General features: G+C 43.3%; 1 protein-coding gene across 1 annotated transcript; it reads left to right on the forward strand.

Annotated features, from left to right (window-relative positions):
- Nucleotides 1-20937: 20937 nt before the first annotated feature.
- LOC148020083 (LL-diaminopimelate aminotransferase) lies at nucleotides 20938-23655 on the forward strand. Its single transcript, XM_087700371.1, has 4 exons — nucleotides 20938-21093; nucleotides 22041-22270; nucleotides 22402-22520; nucleotides 23214-23655. Exons 2-4 carry the CDS (start codon nucleotides 22070-22072, stop codon nucleotides 23347-23349), a joined length of 456 nt encoding a protein of 151 aa, XP_087556497.1. The 5' UTR covers nucleotides 20938-21093; nucleotides 22041-22069; the 3' UTR covers nucleotides 23350-23655.
- The last annotated feature ends 228 nt before the right edge of the window (nucleotides 23656-23883 follow it).

The following is a 23883-nucleotide window of genomic DNA, read 5'->3' on the forward strand; positions in this document are numbered from 1 at the left end:
TTGGAATGGCTACGTGTGAAAAACCATTGAAGCTTCGGCAAAGGCACTAGCCACAAGGACAAGACCAGCGGGCGGGGAGTCTCCAGCTTCCATGGTGGGCACAAGGAAGAAATTATCATCAAAAGCATCGATTATAGGGTTTGGCAGGGTGCTGACTACTATAATCCAAGAGGTTGTGGGAGAGGCAAAAGAGGCGAAGAGGAAGTGGGGGAGACACCTGAAAGGTCACGGAGCAAGAGCAATTGAGTGAAAGGCCAATGAGTGAGGGTAGACAACCGAAGATACCATCTGGCCAAGGAGGGCCCAGGAAGCCAAAGAAGAAGACTCCTCAAAAGCAGCAATGAGAAACTAGAGGGAGAGGATGACCAAGGAAGAAAGGGCTAAATTGTAGAGAGTGCAGGTGGAGTCAACAAGGTTTGAAGAAGAGAGAAGGAGGAAAGCAGAAGCAGAGGCAGAAGAGCTTCATAGGAAAGAACAAGAAGACTTGGCTCAAGCCATTCGTATGTCGGTGGAATAGCCTTCCAGGGAGGAGGAGTTAGCTGCTATGAGTCCACCAAGGGCGAAAGGCCCAAGCACCAACACCAAAGTATCAAAGATCAAACCACCACCAATGGCAAAAGGCAAAGGCAAGGGCCTATCGTATCCAATCTTGCCTGCTCTTGTGCCCCAACCTACCATAACCACCCAAGGCATCACTAGCACAGTGGATGCAAGCAACCTCATGGCCTAGGTGCAATATCTAGTGAATAAAGTGCAAGAAATGGCCCCAAACTCGAGTGCAGAAGCTTTGATGACTAGAACGAAGAGATCGGCAACTACAGATGTTGAATCAAGGCAAGACCCTAAGAAGCAGAGGATAGAGGCATCGACAACAACTATACCTATAGCAGTGCCACTGTCTATGGGGGCTATGACAAATACATCAAAGAACTTCTCACATAGGTGGATAGAGCAAAGACACAGAAGAAGATAGCTATAGCTGAATTGGAGACTGAAGGATAAGCATTGGCAACCTTCTAGTTGGAAAGGACCCGTCAAGTAGTAGGATACCAAAAGCAAATCTACTTGCTAAAGGAAGAGCTCAAAGCTAAGGAAAGGGAAGAAGACAATTGGCAAGGAAGGCTTGAAGAAGAACGACAGGAACTGATAGGCTTGCAAAGGGAGTACAAGCTCAACTTCGTGCAACATGAAGAATTGAGAGAGCAGTTGAAAAGGATCGAAGAGGTAGCAGACAAGCTTGAAGTAGATGGTACAGAAAAAGCACAGAAAGAGGAAGAGCATCGAAGACACATGGAGGTAATGGAGCATAGACTATTAATGGAGCTGGAAGAGCAAGAGAGGCTAGAAAGGGAAATTGAGCACTTGGAGAAGGAGAAAGAAGAAGCAATCCAGAGGTGGAAAGATCTAGAGCGGAGGATGGTGGCCTTAGCACAAAGGCGAAATGAAAGCCTAGAGGAAATGAAGCGAAAAGCAAAAGAATGGGTAGCCAAAAGTGAGGGTAGAGTGAAAGAATTGGCAAGCCGTCTAGCCCATGCTGAAGGCAATAGAGTGTTAGTGGAGAGCAGGGCGGTAGAGGCCATAAAGATACAGGTGCAGGCCCTTCGAATTCACTTTTCGATGTCCACACACACTGAGCTAAGTATTATCCCCTAAAGTGGTGGAGGAGGTGACAAGCATGGGCAAAAGGCTTGGATATCGTTGGAGCACAGAAAGAGAGAAGAATCCAACACTTTGGGGGACAAAGGCACAGGACTATTGGGAAGATAAAGTTATGGAGGTGCCCAAGACCATGAAGGGGTAGAGTCATAGCCAAAGTGGAGGATATGAATTTGGGACGGGAACATGGATGCGTAGATGTCATTTTTTAACACCCTATCCTACGAGAGAAATAACCCAACATACATGTTGTACGTCCATGTCATTTTGTAACACCTTATCCTACGAGAGAAATGACCCAACATACATGTCGTATATCCAAGAAGGCTAGGAGTAGACTTTAACCCTGACATCCATGGTCCTTATGATTTTCCTAAAATATATAATGTAAATGTTACTAAGTCAGAGGAGGCCCTTACATTCTCTAAAGATGACCTAGGTCCCTCCATCTCCCATTTCCTTAGTGAATTCTCTTCATGCCCCGATCCAGCTTTCATCACAACCTATAACTGCCTTAGGCTACTTAGAGTTTTACTTAAGCAAGAACTTACCTCTCATGAACACCGCCTACTGCCCCTATTTTTTAATTTGAATGCCGACATAGATAGTTGCATAGCTCATGATGAGAGCCACCCTCCTTCCATCCTTTTGCATGGCCCTACAAGAGGATATGAACGACAATCGATTTACTAGATGTAGTCATCCATTTTTGTCAACAACCCCTTTTAATGTACATATGAACCTAAAGGACTAGCTCCTCCCGTGCATTTTTATTTTTTTTAAAAAAGAGAAAAAAAAAGAAAGCAAAAAAAAAATAAAGAGAAAGAAAAGAGAAAAAAGGAAAATGCAGGAGCAAAGAAAGAAAAGAGAATCAAGTAGAAAGTGGGAAAACACACCTCACTTGATGAGTCCCACAATCACTGCACCTAGGGGTCCTCAAGCTAGGTGCATCTAGTAGTGCTCGGCTTGGAACACTTGAAGTAATAAGTGGTCCATGGGTGTTGGTGGTTGAGTGAGAGCTCACACACTAGTGTTGATGTCCCACACTTCATGTTCTAGTTCATGCATATGAAAAGTGTAGTGGTGTAGCTTAGGGAGGTAGGTCTAACCATAGGCGAGTGTGATCTCCCTAGGTGTGTCTTGTCCTTGATGTGCATATGAAAAGTGTAGTGGTGTAGCTTAGGGAGGCAAGTGAGTGTGATCTCCCTAGGTGTGTCTTGTCCTTGATGTGCCTCAAGCGTGAAGTGGGGAGCAAAAGAAACTAAGGGGTTAGGGACAGAACCAGCCTACCTCTCACATAGCCAATGTGCCATCCATCTCTATGGGTGTAGTGAGCTTACCTCCATGCCCGCTCGAGTTACCTCCTCTCCCAAGCACTCCGGTAGCTCCACAATCCAAGTGCAAGCTTCAAGTGAGCTCCATCCTCAAGCTCCATGCTCCAAGCTCCATTGCCACGAGCAAGACAAGAAAAGAGAAGAGAATAGAAGAAGAGAGGAGAAGATGGAGAGCTTCTCCTCCCCAGTCCCTCACCCTCATATACTCACTCCCTCGCACTCTCACACTCCCACTCTCAAGCGCAAGCTCAAGCAAGCAAGAAGAAGAAGAAGAAGAAGAAGAAGAAGAAGAGGAGAGCCACTTTTGGCCACACACAAGAATGAGCTTCTCATTCACTTTTCAACTTTATATACAAAACCCTAAATCCCTTTCAGGCGGTCATCCCCTTATCCCCTTTTTTACTAGGCCCTTTTTCCCATTGTCCTCCCATCTTCCTAGCTTCCTTCCTACCGCCCATCTACCTTTACAAATTGCACAAGTGAGAGCCCGACACTCTTAAAATAAATCATGGTGCACCCTGTGCCTTTTTTACAAAAGTATTGACTTGCGCTTTTTCTCGTGCGCCTTTTTCCTTGATTTAGGACTTTTCTGCACTTCTTATGTTTCCAAATTCTTCTTGGCACACCTTCGTCTTCTGTTTCACTTTTGCCTTGGCCTTGTCTCTTGCTTTAGATTTTCCGGCCTTTCCACCTTGTTCGTTTGAGGGCTTTGAGGGTTAACATTATCCCCCTCCTAGACGAGTGCCAGTCCCATGGCACTCATCGTCGTAGGTAGCAGGCTTTGGCATGCACTGAAGACGTGGGCGGAAGGGACATCTGTGGTTTGCCTTGGAGGAGTTTTGGTGGTGGTGCGGATGAAGGTCATGGGGGGCATGTTGTTGGCCTAGTGGTAGGGTTGTTTGAGTTGGTGATAGGATTGTTCTTTGTTGGGAATCGCATTGAGGGCTAGCATAGGTATTATTTTTTGGGGATTCTGCATGTGACGATTCTTTGGTGGGCTTGGATGTTGATGAAGGATAAGAATTCAAAGTTGAGTGTTGATGAAGAGCTGACGGTACTTTCATTGGATTTTTCAATACCTGCAATTAAAAAACTCTTATATGTGGTCTCTCCATGGGGGTAGTGCTAGCCTTCTTATCGTGCACAATACGTAGTTTGATTAGTTTGGGAGACAGGGCGAACTCTAAGCAGGTTGAGAGTATTGTCATGCACTTGAGGACCCAAATTGTGTATATATTGTGGTGCAAATATTATGTGAGTGCACATGCATACTTAGATATTACATAGTTAGAAGGCTGCTGGTCCGATACCTCGTAGCAATGGGTGGATCAAGCAAGGGTTTGATTAATGGGAAAATTTTTCGATGTTGAGGAGGAGTACACTTAAAGGCTTCTTGAGACATCATTTGTGATTTTGACAATACGATGTAGTATAATTGAGCTCATTGATGCCTTAGCTTTGGTAGTTGGTGGCTACTTGTAGTGGTTAAAGTGTACAATGTACTTTCCATGGTCTTCCATGCCTTGCTTACCATTGTTGATTGCAATGGCACTGAGATGGAGTGCGAAAAAGAATTGTGCAAATATGGTTCAGGGTGACAGGTCTAACCATAGGCGAGACGAGCTCCCTAGGTATGTCCTACCCTTGATGTGCCCTAAACAATTGTGAGTGATGTTAAAGGGCTACAGGACTAGGGATGAAGCCATCCGACCAAGGTCACTGGACGTACCTAATTTGAGGACCCCTAGGTGCTATGTTGTGATAGTGGGTGCTTTTTTTTTTCTTTTCTTTTCTTTTCTGTCTCTTTTTTTTTCTGGATAAAATGAATGCAACCATTGTAGTACGTTGAGGCTATCAACCTTTCATTTGGATTGAGAAATGTGGAGATCCAAAGGCTGTGAAAAATGGATATTACAAAGATGATTATGTTACGAGCTAGAGAAACAGTTGTTGAGATGGGGAGATACACTAGAGATTTTGCAAAACCTCTTTGTAGCGTGCAATGTTGATACAATTGAGGTAACAACTGCCATGAGTGCCAAGTGTAGAGTTTAACCCAGAAAGAGAGAGTGGCCCCACTGACCATGCTTTGGGCCATGCGATGTGGGTAATTGGCAAGGGTGATTTTCACTTTTGGCGATGAGGCTTCGTCATGGCTCTTTGTGAGGTTGGTGATCTTGCAATGACTTGGGCATTGAACACTTTCGTACAAAGACCTATATTGTCTTGCATCCACTTGACACTTCGTGAGAGTATATGCAAGTCACATGCATCAATTATAATGAACAAATGCAACACAAAAAGACATTACCTTATCAAAATGCTTTAATGAGCAATTAACCTTACCATGAGCAATATTGTGCCTATGATGCTCGTTATCCTCTTGGGAAATCAAAGGATCCTTGGGCACTAGTGACTTTCATCCACACTCGACAGGTATATAGGATATTCTCTTGTTAAGCACACTAGGCTGAGGATCTACCCTTCGAATAGTCCCATTTGGTTTCTTGATTTTCGTGAGGGGCTCAGTCACTCCAATATTGTTGGGTGAAGACTTGGATTTCCGTCTAGATTTCCTTCTTTGCTTCTTTGCTTTTGACACGATCTGGCCTTCAGCTAATAGAGGTGATTTAGCAAGGGGCTTTGGTACCCAAATCCATCGGTTACCTGCATAATACCCTTGAGCACGTAGCAACGCTTTGGATATCCATTGCGGCATTGTGCTAGCTATCCATCGATGCCTTCGTTTGTAAGGCTTGGGTCTCTTTTGTGGTCTTCTACGATATTTGTAAGTCCAAAGCCTGTCTTTGGCATTGTCTCCTGACCTTTTTGTTTCAAGCATGGCCTCGCTCACTAGTTCTCTCTGTTTGACATGCGCTTGCATCAACTCTTTCAACAAGTCCTTGCTCTCGTTAGTAGACTTGAGTGTCATGTCAGCACCTTCCTTGCCTTTCCCTCGAGGTTCGATGAGGTTACCCTTGCTAAAGGTTGTGACTATCCTCATACCCGATAGTATCAAGTGTATCATTTGTGCTACATAATCAACCTCACACTTTGTCTCCATTTTGAAGGGTCTTCCTAGGAGGGTTTCTTTTCCACAATTAGCACTATTTGGAGGAACATGGAAGAGGATAGGCAAGCTTTCCATTTCAATAGTTACAAGGATTTTGCACTTCCCTATAAGTGCTTGTGAGTGTCCCCCATAAGGACTAAGAGTTGCATTAGTTGGTGTGAGCTCTGGTTGGCCTAGTAGGGTCCATGTGTCATAGGTCAAGATATTAAAATCAGCTCCTTCATCAATGAGAGCATCGACAGTGTGCTCTCTCTTTGCGGTGATTTTGACCTTAAGATAAGCAGGCGGTACTATGTCTTCATCTTCCAGGTCTTGACTTACAATTTTAAGCCTTCTAAAAAATGCCATTGAGTCCCCAACTACACGACCAGATGTGGATTCTCCACTGATGTCTTGGATCGTCTGTGTAGTGCTATTCAAGGTGCATCTATCATTAGGATTGTCACACCTAGTCATCGTCGCATTTGTAGCTTGATGTTGTTTCTTTCCACTTTGACTAGATGCAGTCTGAATGCAACACATATGTGTTTTTGCGGTGTGGCCTTTTTGCCATTGCTGGCTAGATTGGCCCATTGAGGTTCTAGGGTCTCTGTTTGTCTTTGTTCGGGTATGGGCTTTTGGTTGCTCTTTTGTAAGTGAGAATCCATGCTTGTGTAGAGCCATTACTACACTAGGATCTAATTTGGAGTACCTGTCATGGCGTGCGTTTTCTCTCCAACCTACTTGGGGGAGGTGCAAAGGGGGCAGAGAGCCCTCTGCAGGGGTCCGGCAGGGGCAGTCCCCCTCAGTCCGCAAGGCTGTTTCGCTAGATACCATACACAATTCGAAGGACCGTTCATAGCCAAATTTTGAACTACTTACTCTAGATTTCAGCCCAGTGATAGATGTATGATGTGCTTTCAGCTTTCTATGATCTCTAGGTCAGTTTCAAGATCTACAAGTTAAAATTTTGACCAAATCCAAATTTGACCCAACATGTCTGAATTGCAGAGGCCGAACGCCCGATTCGACCCTTCCGAGGGCTGAGGGCCGAGTTAGGTGGGTCGAATGCAAGTAGTCCGAAGGGTGAATTCGGCCGCGGTCCAAGGGCCGAGTGGGCCGAGTGGGCCAGTGGTGGGTGTCCAAGTCGAGTGGGTCGAGGGCTGATACAAGATGGTGAGCTGAGGGCCGATTTTGGGACTCGGCCCAGAATCGCCGTCACTCAAATGGGCTGAGCACAATGCTTTTTTTGCCGAACTCCACAAAATTCGTAACGCCAAGCGATCGAGGCCTTCCTACTTAGTTGAGCACCTCCAGATCATCCAAGCTACTCCTACAGGGGAAGGTGTGGAATTACCTATGGTGGGCAAAGAACTCCTCAATGGCAAGATCGAAGCAGGTCCACGCAATGAAGCTCTCTCTCCCTCTCTCCAGCTCTCCTGAAACCCTGCAATGCAAAATGTGGTCTTCCTTGCCACTCCTGGTCCCTTATCACCTTGCCCAGGCTTGTACTCACCTTAGTCTTGCTCCCCTTACCAATATTTAACCCAAATTTTTATTTTTTGCCCTTTTTTTCCATGTTTCAGTCTGGTATACAGCAACAGAAAACCCTACTGTGCTAAGAGTGGAGTTTTGAGCCCGGGATGTGCCTAAAATTTGCCAAAAAATCCAGAATTTAGGGGAAAAATATTTAACATCGAAGGCGGCAGCTCCAGCTAGGACGATTTTAAGCACCAAGTGAAAAACGACTTTTAAAAGGCGCCCGAGCGACACTTGTTGATTTTTGATAATTTTTCAGACTGTCGTGCGGGTTGTCAGGAGTTGCCAATCAATGCGGGATGTAAAGCCGGACACGCAAAAATTTACAGCACTCGAATCGGAGCCAGGACGGGAAAATGGCCATAAAATGGTCAAGATTTGAAAGGGTGGCCAAACTTTGGGCCAAAATGGATGTGCCTTTTGGAGTCTTTGACCCCCCCTTCAAAATTTTAAGCATACAAGATTAAAAAACGTGGAGAGAGAATGAGGGATGAAGGCGCCATCTTCACGCCGAAATTTGCGCCATGGATCTTCATGATGGAGATGGCAGGTTGCAAACAACCCATCCAACTGATCATGGCCCTGATCTTCTCCTTTCTTGCTAGTCTTATCGCCTGTCTTCGCCCGTGAAATGGCTGTGGGAATGAAGAGATGGAAATCTAGTCTTTCTCTCTCCTCCCTCTCTCTCCCCTAAGGGGCTATTCTTGTGTGCAAGAGGAAAATGAAGAATGGTGAAGGAAAGCTTGTCCGGTTGGGACCGGATTGCTTCCGGATCGATGTAGACGTGAAGATTGCTAATTGTGAAGATGCTGGACATTGAATGAGGGCTGACCCGCAGTCCCGCACCAAAACCGAGATCCCGAGACATGAAGCCTAAGCGGTAATTCAATTTTTATGAAGAAAAAATAAGTTTTTATGCTATTTGATTGATGAAACATTGTTCCCATGGGCTGAATATGCATTATGTTGTTGTTTTCTATGAGTTATTAGTTTATGCTCTGAAAATCAGAAAATCATAAGTGATATGGTTGAAATTAATGGTATAAAACCCGTAAAACACGCGTTTAAGGGATAAAATGGGATTTTTTGCAAAATAAATGAGAAATATGGGATATAACATCAACAAAACCTGAAATTTTGTTGTCAAAGAACCTAAGGGCCACAGTTCATAATCAATCTTAATTTCTAGTCTTTTTTTATTGAAGAAAATAGAGAAAAAATACCAAAAATGGTAAAAAATGGGTTTTAAATGGGAGAAAATTAGGAAACGGTAAAAGAAAAATTTCAAAAAATTACATGTGTGTTTGTGCAATGTATAATGAAGGTAGAGCACGAGGTTGGCCTCAGTTTACCCTCGTTTTTATGTTTTTATCCGTGTTTATCGCTTTCTTTATAAAGAAAAACACATAAAACGACTCTTTCACCTATCAACGATTGCAAAACATTAAGCGGTAGGGTGAGAGGGGAGGTTGAGCGTCAAAATATAAATTAAAATCTGATTTATGTGTTGCATCATGGCTATAGGACGTTGTTTTAAAATAAAGGGAAAGGTAGCATGAGCGTAAGGCTCGGTGTCTTTCTCATTACGTAAACGCTAGCATGGAACTCATGAAAAGATTGGTTTCGCACGATGCACAATGCTGATTTTCTCATGTTTGTGCACTAAACCATTCACATTGTGCACTATGCATAGTTCATGGTATCTACAGAAAAGCTCCTGGACTGCATAGCAATTGTTTTCTTAGGACTTTGACCCACGATTGAGAGTGTATTTCCTAAGGAACTGTTTGGTGAGGAAGCATGGTATATCTCCTGGATTCGAAATATAAAAGAGAGGAGTTTGTGTTCGTTTGTGTTATATGTTGAGCAGCGCATCAAAGGGCCAATCCCTGCGATGTAGGAGAGCTGCAGTGGGGCCGCGGTGTTTTTACCGAGAGGTTGCCTCCATGTATGTGATTATCGTGGCATTGCCAATGTGTATGGGTCCTCCCTCTGAGGAGAGTTTATAGGAAGGGAAACATTGGACTATAAACTATAAACCATAGATTAAGCTTTAGGGCAGTTTGTCCTTTAGCATTAGATTGACGATCCTGGTCCGCGAGGCCGTGAGGGTGTTTGTCTGTCTCATGAGCATGAGGTCCGGCTAGTGCCATAGCCAGTGCCGGCCCATTTCAGGTCCCATCAGTGGTGCGTCTGCCCGGGAGCTACCAATAAGTGGTGGTTCTCGAATCTAGGGTTTCTAGGAACCAAAAGAAAGTTGGTTTATGTCCTCTGACAAGGACCGTCAAGCCGAAATACAAAAAGCAGAACGTGCTGAGAGGGCTAGACGGCGGTTGGAGATTGTGAGTCGTTATTCTCCTCAAAGGAGTAGCCCGATACGCATAAGAGGCAGTGGTCTTAGTAACCCAACTACCGCACATAGTCCTTTAGGTGCGGGAGGAAGCGCAAGTTCTTCCTCTCTTCCACCAAGTCTACCCACTTCAAGTGGAGGTGTGATTCCATCAGTTCAAGCTCCTATTGTTAATCCGATTATCGCCATGGCACAACCCATTGCAATTCCTGCGGGACACCGGATTTGCCAGCTTTAGGAGTTCCTTTGCCCATTTTTAATGGGTTAGCTGAAGAAGATGCGGAGTTTCACATTTGTGAATTCCAAAGACTAATGTTTAATTATCGCATCCAAGATGAGGGATATCTTATGATGTTCTTTAACATGACATTGAAAGGAAGGGCTGCGGTATGGTATCATAGCATAGAGTCTGGAACCATAACCACAATCGACCAATTCTATGCAGCTTTCCAAGGAGAGTATGCCCCTGAAAGAAGTGGCCAATACTGGTTGCGTGTCTTGAATGTAACACGCCAAGACCCCCATGAGAATGTGAAAGCCTATCCTAAGAAGCTTAAGGAAGTGTTTCGTAAGCTACAAACTTACATTTCTATTCCGTCGGCTGCCCAATTGCAATACTTCTTGCATGGATTAGATTCCAATACTCAGGTACAATTGAGCAGTGTGGCTTTGGCTGATATAGACACCGCCATCGCGCGAGCAGAAGGAGTAGAAGCACGATTACAAATGATCTACTCCTTTCGAGTAAATCTTAATGCAGGTTTAGCACCTGGAGGCAATCTACCATTGACAAATGGAAGTCAAGGGATGCCTATGACTAACCCTAATGGGAGAGGAAGCATGGTTCAAAATGTACCTTTGCTGCCAGCTCCTCCCAGTGTGACTATGCCTATGGCAAGTCAGTTGGCTCCACCAAATATTGGCGGCCAAGTTTCGAACCCTAATGTTGTTCCTGTGAGTCAACAACCAATGCCAAATCAAGTTGTTAGGCCAATGGAACGACGGGTAGACGATCGAGGCTATGAGTCGAGTGCATCTAATGTCCTTGGCGAAGTTAAGGATATGATGAAGCACTACACTGACGATGAACAATATCAGCAAATAGCTGTTGACGTTAATTTCTTAAAGAAGCAGCAGAATCTGATAGAGAGTCGACTCCCTGAAGAGGGTGGCCCCTCAAGATTCAGCTATAAGTGGTGTGGGGGAAAACATTTCCCTAGAAACTGTCCAAATGTTAAATGTGATATTTGTGGGAAGTCGGGCCACTTAGCCGCTACCTGTTGGAGTAAGATTAGTTCCCTCCAACAAGGGAGTAAATAGCCAGGTCCAGTGAATCATAGAGCGCAAGGTAATAACCTGCAGCAAAATGATGTACCAAGACAAATATTGCAAAGGGGAAAGACTACTATAGAAGAGTTGCCACAAGGCAATGGAGTCTGCCTTATTGAGGCCGTCCGCGTCAATGACGCTGAAACCTCTAACCTAAGAGTCGTGACAAGAGGCCAAAAGGCTAAGGAGGTAGATAAAGATAATGCAAAACCGGTTGAGGGAAACCCTAAGCAAGGGGATAAGGGGACACAAGTCTAGAATCCTGGTGTGGAAGGTGGACCTCTAAGGCCTGTTGATAAAAAAGTCGATCCTAAGAAGGATGAGGAAGTGCCAAGAAAGAAGGCAAGAGCTAAGAAAGAAGCACCAAAGCCGGTCCCGAGACCAAAAGAAAGGATGGTATAGCGAGAAAAGAGAGCTTTGGCTGCCTATCATGATTTTGATTTAGCAAGTTCTCTTTGCGAAGTCAAACCAGATATAAACCTTTTACAATTGATTAAATTATCTCCAGGAGTACGCAAGGAATTCAAGAAGATCCTGTGTATTGGGTATATTGTAGAACCTTTGGGCATAGCACGAGTAGAGGAAGATTGGTTTGATCATGCTGAAAAGAATTGCCCTAGGGTTCCAGCATATGTGGATGGAATATTAGTAGAACATGCCATTGTAGACACTAGATCCTCCGTCAATATCATGAGTTCAGAGTTGATGGAGAGGTTGGGTCTAGGCATCCAAAAAGATAGCTCCACCCTTCTTAGAATGGCTGATGATAATCTAAGACAACCAGAAGGTTGTGTTACTAGAGTCCATGTTACAGTTGCAAGTGTAGAATGCTTCTTGGACTTTAGGGTGATAAGATTTGCAGGACGTCCTAGCTATCGAACTTTGCTAGGTAGGCCTTGGATCTTATGAACAGACTATCAAGTCGATATACCCGCCGGTCGAGTGGTTCTAGGTAGAGGTGCTAATCGAGTAATAGTAGATGCTTACCCTGAGTCTCCTCAGAGTGAGAGAGCTCCTTTATCCTCTACTGAATTAGAAACAGCAGATGATCCATCTGGTAGTGAGACATCATCTAGTGATGAATCTAAAGAGGGGTCCACTACAGAAGATATTTATCAGATAACTCTAAATGAGCCGATAGAGCCGCAAGATAGGATAAGAGACACGGATGTGATTGAGTTGGACCTTGGTACGCCGAATGATTCACGGCCAATTAAATTAGGTTCCATGCTCAGTTCAGCAGAAAGGGAGGACTATGTGTCCTTGATTCAAGAATTCCGTGATATCTTTGCTTGGAGTTATGACGAGAGCTGAGAGGCATTCCTCCCAGCCTGGCTGTTCATAGTATTCTTGTAAAAGAAGGCAGTCGTCCTGTGCGTCAGAAAGTAAGGCGTATGCCTTTTGAATTGAGGGACGGTCTGTTCGAAGAGTTACAGAAGTTACGGAAAGCTGGTTTAATCTTCCCTGTACAACACACAAAATGGTGTTCACCAATTTTCATCAGGAAGAAGAAAAACAACCAGATCCGATCATGTGTAGATTTTAGAGAGTTGAATAAGCAGACGGTTAAGGATTACTACCCATTTCCATTTATTGACCAGATTTTGGATCAATTAGCGGGTAGGGAAATATATTCGTTTATGGATTGCTTTGCGGGTTAAACCAGATGGCAATTACAGAAGAGAACAAGTTGAAAACAACTTTTATTACTGTCTTTGGTACTTTTTCGTACCATGTGATGGCCTTTGGTTTGTGCAATGCACCTGGATCATGGCAACGAACAACAGACAAGACCTTTGGTGACATCTCCCCAGATGAGTTGAAAGTATTTATCGATGACCTGGGGGCAGCCACTGTAAGAGAAAGGATGTTGATTATCTTAAGAAAATACTTTGAGCACTGCAAACAATTTTGTATCGCGCTTAACCCATGGAAGTGTGTCTTTGGAGTGCCTTATGGGCTATTGCTAGGCCATGTGGTCAGTTCAGTAGGGATAGCAAAACTGACCCTGAAAAAATCAAGGTCATAGTTGCTATGAGTCCATCACGCACTCCGAAAGAGGTTCATAGATTTCTGTCATCGATAGGGTACTATCGGAGGTTTATAAATGCCTTGGTAGAAAGGACGTTGCCATTAACGAACTTATTATCATTTAGCTATCTATTTGAATGGAGCGACCCTTGTAAGGTAGCTTTCGAGGATGTGAAACAGGAGCTAGTAAAAGCACCGTTTTAAAAGCACCCAAAAGAGGCGAGGTATTTTACATATTTTCAGCACAGCTACCATGCATAGTATCAGCTGCTGTTTAGCCCAAATCTGGGAGAAAAAGTGGTACCATCCGATAGCTTTTGCTACACACCTATATGGAGAAGTTGTGCCTTGCGATGGTCTTTCCGACTAAAAAATTCAGGCACTACATCCTCTATGAGAAGGTAGTCTTCTATACAAAGGCGGAAGGGCTTAGATTACTTATGAACAAGCTACAACCGCCTGATCGTTTAGCAAAGTGGTTAATCACTTTGCAGGAGTTTGATTATGAGATTAAGAGTAAGCCACCGAGGTTGCAGGGTATTGTGGAATGCCTTGTGGATTTCGGGGAGCCGAAAGAGACTTTGGCTGAAGGAAGTGATATTAAAGAAATGTTTAAAATTGATACAGCCTCTATCCCATCTTGGTATGCTGCTATTACGCATTATCTATCAACGGGAGAGACTGGAGCTGGTCTATCAAAATCAGAAAAGAGGAAAATCAAACAATAGGCTTTGAAGTTTTCCTTGATCGCAGGAACACTATATCGGCAGGGTGTTGATGATATCTATCGCCGATGTGTGATGCCTGACGAGGTTCCTTTCATCATGGAAGAGTGCCATGACTCTGCATGTGGAGGGCACTTTGCTGGACGGTTGACAGCGTAGAAAGCGTTAAGAGCTAGATATTGGTGGCCGTCCATCTTCCAAGATTCCTTTGAGTATGTTAAGAGATGTGATACCTGTCAAAGACATGACAGTAGAGAGAATAGGAAATGCCCACTTACGCCTATTATGGCTATCCTTCCATTTGAGAAGTGGGGCATTGACTTTGTGGGTCCTATCACCCCGTCGTCTACTACCCAGAAGAGGTACATTATAGTAGCAACTGATTATTTTACAAAATGGTCAGAAGTGCAGGCGACGAGGCAGGACAATGCAAAAGAGACTGCAGGTTTCCTTTTAGAGCAGATTATCTGCCGTTTCAGTCCACCGAAGGAATTAGTGTCGGACCGTGGAACTCACTTTTTGAATAAGGTGATCAAAAGCTTGACTGAAGCTTGGCAAATCAAGCATACTAAAACGACCCCCTATAATCCGCAAGCAAACGGACAAGTCGAAAGTACTAATAAGCAGCCTGTGGGTATCTTGTCTAAAATAGTCTTTGAGAAGAAACGAGGCTGGGACAAGAAGTTGTATGTAGCAGTATGGGCGTACAATACAATGTTCAAGCGAGCTACCGGCCATACTCCATTTAAATTAGTTTATGGGGAAGATTGTGTGTTACCCCTCGAGATTGAGTTGCCAACCATACGGTTTGCAATTAACCACTCCTTGGGAGATGAGGATTCACTTTTTGAACGTTTCACGACCATAGCCCACCTGGATGAGCTGAAATTGCAGAGCTTATTACACCATGAGGTAGCTAAACGTCGGATGAAGCAGTTGCACGACCTTAAAGCAAAGAAGTATACCTTTAAAAAAGGACAATTAGTTCTGTATTATGATGCGTACAGGGAGCTGTTTCCAGGGAAGCTGGAACCTAGATGGGATGGCCCTACAAGATTGTTAGGATAGGGAAAAATAGGTCTACAGCTCTACTAGCTGATCTGCGGGGAGTAGAGTTTAAAAATAAGGTTAATCTTAATAAGATTAAACCTTATTATTTCTAAGTATGCTAATACAGAGAAATGCATTGCAGGTCCATGCTGGGGATGATTTGAGACCTGCAAAAGAGATTAAAGCTGGTTGATGGGGCGGTTAATTCCTTATTTGGAGCACCCATATCTGGAGCAGAGATACCATCAGGGAAAACTCATCTAGTGGAGCAAAGGATACAAAGTGATTGAGCAAGAAGACGGAACCTTTGTGTGGGAGATCAAAGTCTTCTGCCATCACTGCTTTTACGACTGTTAACAAGTATCCCTGTTGAGTTCAATGAAGAAGGTGGGATGAAGCCATCAGTTCATCCTCTCAACATGCTAAACTTTGATTATCATAATTACGAATAGAGGAGGTCGTGATGGCAGGCTGTGTAAACCCATTGTGGACGTATACATTATATTTCAACGGAGCATCCAGGGGCCCTAATAAAAAAGGGAGTGTTGGAGTAGTAATCCGAGATCCCCGACGTAGAGTTACGATGAAGTTAGCTGCTTATCTCGGGGCAGGATTCACCAACAATATGGCGGAGTATAAAGCCTCGATTATGGGATTGCATATTGCCAAGCAAGGTGGTATTCAATGGTTGTTAGTAAAAGGGGATTCCCAGTTGATCTTGAATCAGCTAGATGGGACATACACAGTGCGGAATCCCATCCTTTGTATGTATCATCAAACTGCGATGACCCTACTTGAGGAGTTTGAGAGAGTGTCTTTTCAGCTGATTCCACGTTACTGGAATCAGTTTGCAGATTCACTAGCAAATCTGGCTTATGAAGAAGACCTTTTCTTTAACTGTGGTCCTAGTTTGGATATTGCTATCAATAATGAGACAGGACCCAGTCGCTTGTGGGGAATGTTATCGGAACATGCAATATATGGCAGGCGATGGTTGATATGGGTGATGCAAAGAGTAGCCGAGACCAATCTACCGTTGTTATCCTAGACCCATAGGCTGATTAGAAAACATGTTATGCGTACACCTCTTGCTATATATGCAGGAGGGATGGGTCATAACCTTATGCATTTAGTTTAGGGCTACAAGCCCTGGTTTTTTCCTCCTTGGAAAGGAGCATATTATTGTATATCTGTACTATTCCAGGGAGGGATGTGTAGATGCTATTCTGTTTGATCTCATTAGGCCAAGAGGGCACATCGTCTGTTTAGTGCAGGTGCGGTTAATGGTTTCTTGTTTTAGTTCTGTGCTAGACAGGTTTGAAGAAGAGCTTGGAAGGAGCCTTTTGTTGCGTGGAAGCTTCTCGTGGCCCTATCCAGGTGACATCGCTCCTTTATGAGTACCGTAGTTTTTATACATATGTGTTCGTGTACTTGTGGGGGGGATTTTTCTTTTCTTGTTGGAGACCAGCGTCTAAGGCATGAAGTCCTAGGTTTAGGTTAGGTATGTCTGAGGGAGGTCTGAGTAGTCGTTGCCCCTTGTAAAGACATTGCCAGGCATTGCAAGTCCTGTTTTAGTCAGTAGTCCTAGTGACCCTGTTCTGCTAGCCTGCTAGGCAGCCGTTCTAGGAGTTCTTGTTAGTTGTGAGGCAGTTAGCAAAGCCTGTCAGAAGGAAAAAAAATGATGATGAACAAAAACCCTGAATATCTTAAAGATAATAAATAGATACAAAGGTGTGTAAAAAGGGGTTCTAACCCCTATCAAAGTAGAAAAGAACGAAAGAAAAATTTATAAACAGTTGATCATCGCCTTGCGAAGGCCTGGTAGGTTCCTGGGGACATGTCAGCCCCGGGGCCGATGCCTTGTCTTCCTAGGGGTGGCATCTTCCTGGGAAATAAGAAAGTAAGGAAGGTTAGAGCAAAAATAAAAGTGAGCGTCAGAAAAGGATTAAGTGTCGCCTTACGAGGGCTTGGTAGGTTCTTGGGTACTGAGACAGGTCCTGAGGTCGATACCCTGTTCTCCTTGGGTCACTATGCTCAGCTCCCTCCTTTTTACATGCCCGAGTATGGAAAAATAAAAACCTCAAAGAAGAAGAAATGTGCTAAAAGAAAATACTTCTTGATCAGGCTATAGGAGTCCTCGCCTAGTAGGAGCTCCTGGTTGTGTTGTCCTTCGTTAGGTAGGTAGTTCAGACCACCACTTAGGGCGACCTCTTTGATAGTTCTTTTTAGTCTGGCCGTGTTGGAACAGTTGGTTAGTGACTAGCTTCGGACCTTTTATCAGATTATGCTAGGCCTACTCCTTGTGGATATCATGCCTTGGTTTTGTCAAGGGGTAGGGTGAGCATTGTGCTGTGTTTTAGTATGTATCTATTTTGTATCAGCTTGATGCTTCCTTTGGTTGTTTTGTACAGATATGTTGTGGGATTCAACGGGCTGAGTCACCCTATCCCGTGATCGCCAATGAGAGCGGAGTTTTGAGCCCGGGATATGCCTAAAATTTGCCAAAAAATCTGAAATTTAGAGGAAAAATATTTAACATCGAAGGCGGCAGCTCCAGCTAGGACAATTTTAAGCACCAAGTGAAAAACGACTTTAAAAGGCGCCCGAGCGACACTTATTGATTTTTGATAATTTTTCAGACTGCCGTGCGGGTTGTTAGGAGTTGTTAGTCAATGTGGGATGTAAAGCCGGACGCATAAAAATTTACAGCATTCGAATCGGAGCCAGGATGGGAAAATGGCCACAAAATGGTCAAGATTTGAAAGGGTGGCCAAACTTTGGGCCAAATGGGATGTGCCTTTTGGAGTCTTTGACCCCCCTTCAAAATTTTAAGTATACAAGATGAAAAAACGTGGAGAGAGAATGAGGGATGAAGGCACCATCTTCATGCCGAAAATTGCGCCATGGATCTTCATGATGGAGATGGCAGGTTACAAACAACCCATCCAACTGATCATGGCCCCGATCGTCTCCTTTCTTGCTGGTCTTATCACCTGTCTTCGCCCGTGAAATGGCTGTGGGAATGAAGAGATGGAAATCTAGTCTTTCTCTCTCCTCCCTCTCTCTCCCCTAAGAGGTTGTTCTTGTGTGCAAGAGGAAAATGAAGAATGGTGAAGGAAAGCTTGTTCGGTTGGGACCGGATTGCTTCCGGATCGATGTAGACATGAAGATTGCTGATTGTGAAGATGTTGGACATTGAATGAGGGGCTGACCCGCAATCCCGCACCAAAACCGAGATCCCGAGACATGAAGCCTAAGCAGTAATTCAATTTTTATGAAGGAAAAATAAGTTTTTATGCTATTTGATTGATGAAACATTGTTCCCATGGGCTGAATATGCAATATGTTGTTGTTTTCTATGAGTTATCAGTTTATGCTCTGAAAATCAGAAAATCATAAGTGATATAGTTGAAATTAATGGTATAAAACCCGTAAAACACGCGTTTAAGGGGTAAAAATGGGATTTTTTGCAAAATAAATGAGAAATATGGGATATAACATCAACAAAACCTGAAATTTTGCTGTCAAAGAACCTAAGGGCCACAGCCCGCCATCAATATTAATTTCTAGTCATTTTTTATTGAAGAAAATAGAGGAAAAATACCAAAAAATGGTGAAAAATTGGTTTTAAATGGGCAAAAATTAGGAAACGGTAAAAGGAAAATTCCAGAAAATTACATGTGTGTTTGTGCAATGTATAATGAAGGTAGAGCATGAGGTTGGCCTCGGTTTACCCCCGTTTCTATGTTTCTGTCCGTGTTTATCGCTTTCTTTATAAAGAAAAACACATAAAACGACTCTTTCACTTATCAACGATTGCAAAACATTAAACGGTAGGGTGAGAGGGGAGGTTGAGCGTCAAAATATAAATTAAAATCTGATTTATGTGTTGCATCATGGCTATAGGATGTTGTTTTAAAATAAAGGGAAAGGCAGCATGAGCGTAAGGCTCGGTGTCTTTTCTCATTACATAAGCGCTAGCATGGAACTCATGAAAAGATTGGTTTCGCACGATGCATAATGCTGATTTTCTCATGTTTGTGCACTAAACCATTCACATTATGCACTATGCACAGTTCATGGTATCTACGGAAAAGCTCCTAGACTGCATAGCAATTGTTTTCTTAGGACTTAACACAAGCTCAATGTAGTGGGATGTTGGACACATTCTTATTCGTTCAAGGGCTTTAACCCATGAGAATCAATGGCTACTTCTCACATAGTCTCTCATACACGAATGCAAGCATTCGTTTGGTAGTGAGTGGCATGGCCTTCCTTCAATCCCATGAAGAAGGATACACTTTGCACACTCCACGGTCCAAGTGAGTGCTCCTTCGACTCTCAACCCTCGATGACATCTACATGCAAAAGAGAAGCGTGGGCATGGCAAGAGAGAGTGCTTGGAGAGAAGATGAGTAGAACTTCTCCCTCTCGCTCCCTCACCCTCACCCTCTCTTTCTCTTGCTCTCAATTTCTTTATTCTCATCTTTGCTCATTCTCTCACAATGGAAGTAGGAAGACAAGTGCACAAATTTTGCACACACATGAATAGCTTGCTCTATTCATTCTCATCCTTTTTATACATGATTTCTAGGGTTAGGGTTTTCCCATCCCTCTTGGGCATCCAGCCCACTTTAGGGCCTCAAGACTAGTCATCTCTCATTGGATGCTTTTCCTATGGTGAGAATGAACTAGAACATTTGTGGTTTTTCCATAGGAGTCTATGATATCGTTACAACTTGCATGGGATCAAGCCCAGCTTCTTGCAGATTTACATGATTAATCAATTCAATTGTTGCAAGCTTTTGGTAATTTGAATAAGCAAGTGCTTCATTTACATTATGCTGTGGAGAATAATTCAAAAAATTAGGCTCTTCTTTGTGCTTGCTTGCACATTGCATGCTTCTTACTTCTTGTGGTTAACATAGTGCTACCCAAAAACACAAAGTCACAGGTAACAAGAGACAATGCCAACCTCTGAATGTTGCATGTCTATATTGGGGAAGGATCTCTATAACAAAGCAATGACTAAAGGTTGCTATCTAAAATACTTTGAGAAGGGGCATAATGCATTAAATTTATTTTCAAGGTACTAAGATGCATAAAAGGTCTTGAACCCAATGCAAGCTTGCTAATACCTCAATTTATCACCATCCATTTTAACCTAACAAAGTTGTAGTAGTAGCAAAGGCCATCATCTTGCAAGATGAAGTATAGTTGGCGAAACAAGATCAACCATGGACTAGGACGTCAACATGTAGATGCCAATCACACTAATTAGTAGACTTGACCAACAATAGTTTTTAAAGAGTAACGAGCCAAAAATAATTGCATCAAACGATGTCTACTTATTTGTGAGGCTCCTAAAATCTCTAGCAATTGTTACATGTGGCATGTCCCGTATTGGATGATTGACCCCCTTTATAACCATACCTTGCAAGGGTGAGTTGTCTGGGAGAGGGAGAGTGAAAATCAACGAAAGAGCTTTTGTCACATCCCAGGAAGCATGCCAAGTGGGCAAAGAGAGAAAATCAAGTGGACAAAAATTGATGCATGTAGTCATTCATTCGATCTACCAAAGCTACCTTGAGAAGAGAAGGGCCTCAATTGGTTAGCACTGTGTTAGCATTGCTAAGTTATTGCTTCTTCCAGGGGCTAACAGGGGAAGTAGATGAATTGGGGAAAGCGGGTACCTCCTTAGGTTATCTAAGGACGCAACCTTGTCCCCATGATAGCCAGGTGTGACCTCGCCCTTATGCGCTACCAAATGGATAGAGATGGATGAGTATTCATGATGCGTCAACGAGGAAATATCCAAGGGGAAGGTTCAAAAAGCGAGAAAAAGATGACAATGATTTAGGTAAGATCAGCTTTTGTCTTATCACAATGGGAGTCGGCAATTTTTTGTACTTACAGGCTGCTAATAAACTTTTTATATCCTTCATAAAGAGAACCCTGGTTCCCAGCCTCACCGTCTCGCCATAGCCAGGCTTCTTCTCAGAGCACACCACAACGATAACGATCAAGGTGAGTCCTGCTGTCTTTCTAGTCCGCTTTGATGTTCTTAGAGTGCTTCTCTAGTCTGATTCGATGTTCTTGCAGCAATTCAATAGTGCAAGTCAATGTGCTAAGAGCAATTCAATAGTGCAATGCAATGTTCTGTTAGAGCGATTCCGTAGTTAAGTTCTCTGTTGCAGATGCAGTTTGATGAGTTCTGTCTATCCATCTTCCCGGCTAAGGTCTTTGAATCCGTCCATTTCTGCGTTATTTAAGTCGTAGATACGCTGCAATTCTCCTGTTTTTTTCTTCTGAATGTTGTGTTCGGACCGCTCAGCTTTACAGGAGTGATTTGCGTCGAACTTCACTAGAAGTTTTAGGCAAGTCCCCACCGAATTATCCCCACATTGTGAATTACGACAACATCATGAGCTTCTGCAAGGAAGGGATCTCATTCCATACCTAGGTGTGTTTGGGGGTGGGTAGCTGGCAGGATCGATGTGAAGTCCGGGAGCCCCTGCCCCCAGCTGCACCTAGTGAGATATGTGGTGCATCCCCAGCAGAAGCTCATGATGTTGTACACTATAGGGAAAGATCTCCTTTTCCATATGGGAAAATGTTCAACACCCAGGCTGGCAGTCCCCCACCCCCTATTGCACTTGGGTAGCTATGCAGTGCCTTCTGAGCAGAAGCTCATGATGTTGAACATCATAAGGAAAAACAAGGCTTTTCCCACATGGCAAAATGTCAAAAACTTCTTGTGCTTAGGTCCACAATGTATTCGTAAAGATTACCCATCTCTTTTACTTGCTTCAATCTTGATTCTGTAAGGGCCACACTTCTATCCACAGGAATCCTTAATTTCACGTTCCATGCATCTTTGTGTCATACATTATATGTGCCCAAGTTCTTATCCGTCTTAAGTTTGACGTGAATTTCTGTCTGACTTGTGTCTGTGCATTCTGAATCTCATACAGTATATTCATATCAACATCACAGCTCTACCATGGCTGCTTTGGCAACATCCAACCTTCTCACATTCAGAGCAGGTCCGATAAGCATGCCCATCCATAAACAGAGATGCTGTTCTTCAAAGCACGTGGGTTTGAATGATAAGACCCAAAGCAAAAGTCGTGTCAGTTCTTGTCAACGCTTGAAGGCATCTTCATTAGGCATCACAGCTCTGGACAGTGAGCATGTGGCTAAGGTGATTTGACATCTGTTGCCCATCTCTGTTGATTAATGGACTCAGTTTGCAAAACATTTCGACAATGACTGTCTTTATTGATGCTCTGTTTGCAAATAATTTTGATGACCCTGATATTTGAAAATCTGCAGGTGTTCTCAGATGAATCTCAGGGTATAGTTTGCTACAGGAGTGATAGTGGAGAAATTGTGTGTGAGGGGCTGGACGAGGGTCCCCATTTCTATCCCACTACTGTGCAGCATCCCACCAAGTGAGCTTTCTTTTCTTTTTGGGTGTCCTCTACCTGCATTATGTGAACAGCTTGATGTAGACTCAATACATTTAACCACAGTGTTTAGAGCAGCCAATATGGCATCTGCTGTGCTGTGTGAGAAGCCAGGTCCAATTCCCAGGTTTGCCTGGGACAAACTGTTGGATTTCTGGCTCTACCTGTATGGGGTGCAGCGAGGGTACCAAATAGACTGTCAGAAATGGCCTCAAATATTTCTAAAAGAAAGAAAAGACTCTCAATGAAGCAGGATAGCTAGTTCAACTGACATTTGTAGGTAATGCCACATTATCTGGTTTCAGCTGTCTTAAACTTGGCTCCCTCTGTTCTGTGTGGGCGTGTTTTCCCTGGGTTGCTGATCTCATTATCAGAATTGATTGCACCATGCAAATTTCATGTTTAGAGTTAGAGTACAATATGAGTATTGATAGACAAGTTTGGTGGTTTCTAGGCCATAATGGTATCACGTACTTGAGGTATGCAGGATGTATGTCGTTTGTAGAGCTAGTTGCAGTTGGTATCTTTGGGCTTGGATGCTATTCAGCTTACAGTGTTTTGCTTCTTGATTCTGTAGCAAAATAGCAATGTATCTGTTCTAAGTATCATATGGAACTAGTAGCCTACCAATGGGTCTGTTTTCTGATTTTGACTGAGTGGGAAATTTTTTGGTCTCAGGGTTGTTTCCACCAGTGTTTATATGCCAGATATTCAAGCAGCTAGAGTCCTACCTCTCTTTGGTGAGGATATGCTGGGCATTGCTGTCAAGGAGTACAAAGGTACCATGCTATGTGAGGGCAGAGATGAGAGTTAGATTGTTGCTGGGCATCTAAGATGTAAGTTCATTATGTGTTCTGTATATTTTAGTACAAAAACTAATCTGGTTTATCAAAAGATAAACCTGGCAGCATAAGGCCCTACTTATCACAAATGTATCTTCTGTATATTTTCGTGTGAAATATTATCTGGTTTATCAAAAGATAAACCTGGCAGCATATGCTCTGACCAAGAAACAGCTTTACTGTGTAGTTTTTTAGAAAATGAGGATCTTCTTTATGAGCACTGCACTCTTTCAAAGTTAATTGTGCAGCTGAAACACAGGGGCTGCTTGCCAATTTGATATCCGATTCTGAAAACATGGTGGATTCATGTGCATGTTCTCAGAATGTTTTCAATTTCTGATTTAGTCTCTTCTAATCTTCAGTGATTTTCTAGATCAGCAAGATCAAAACTATCAAAACTTAGTGAAGACTAATGTAGGACCGTCAGGGCGTGCTTTTCATGTGTGATTTAGAGCTGCAAATTGCTGTGAAAGTTCTAAAAGTCCTAAGGCAACTTTTGTGGATGA

This window comes from Lygodium microphyllum, chromosome 19 (genome assembly GCF_053477565.2).
Source record: "Lygodium microphyllum isolate KBCC chromosome 19, Lygodium_microphyllum_v1.1.10, whole genome shotgun sequence".
Classification (NCBI taxonomy): domain Eukaryota; kingdom Viridiplantae; phylum Streptophyta; class Polypodiopsida; order Schizaeales; family Lygodiaceae; genus Lygodium; species Lygodium microphyllum.

Excerpts from the sequence above, each read along its gene's own strand:
- LOC148020083 (XM_087700371.1), top strand. The coding sequence starts at position 22,070 with ATGGCTGCTTTGGCAACATCCAACCTTCTCACATTCAGAGCAGGTCCG. Across the intron at positions 22,271-22,401 it reads ACAGTGAGCATGTGGCTAAG|GTGTTCTCAGATGAATCTCA; the intron begins GTGATTTGACAT and ends GAAAATCTGCAG. Across the intron at positions 22,521-23,213 it reads ACTGTGCAGCATCCCACCAA|GGTTGTTTCCACCAGTGTTT; the intron begins GTGAGCTTTCTT and ends TTTTGGTCTCAG.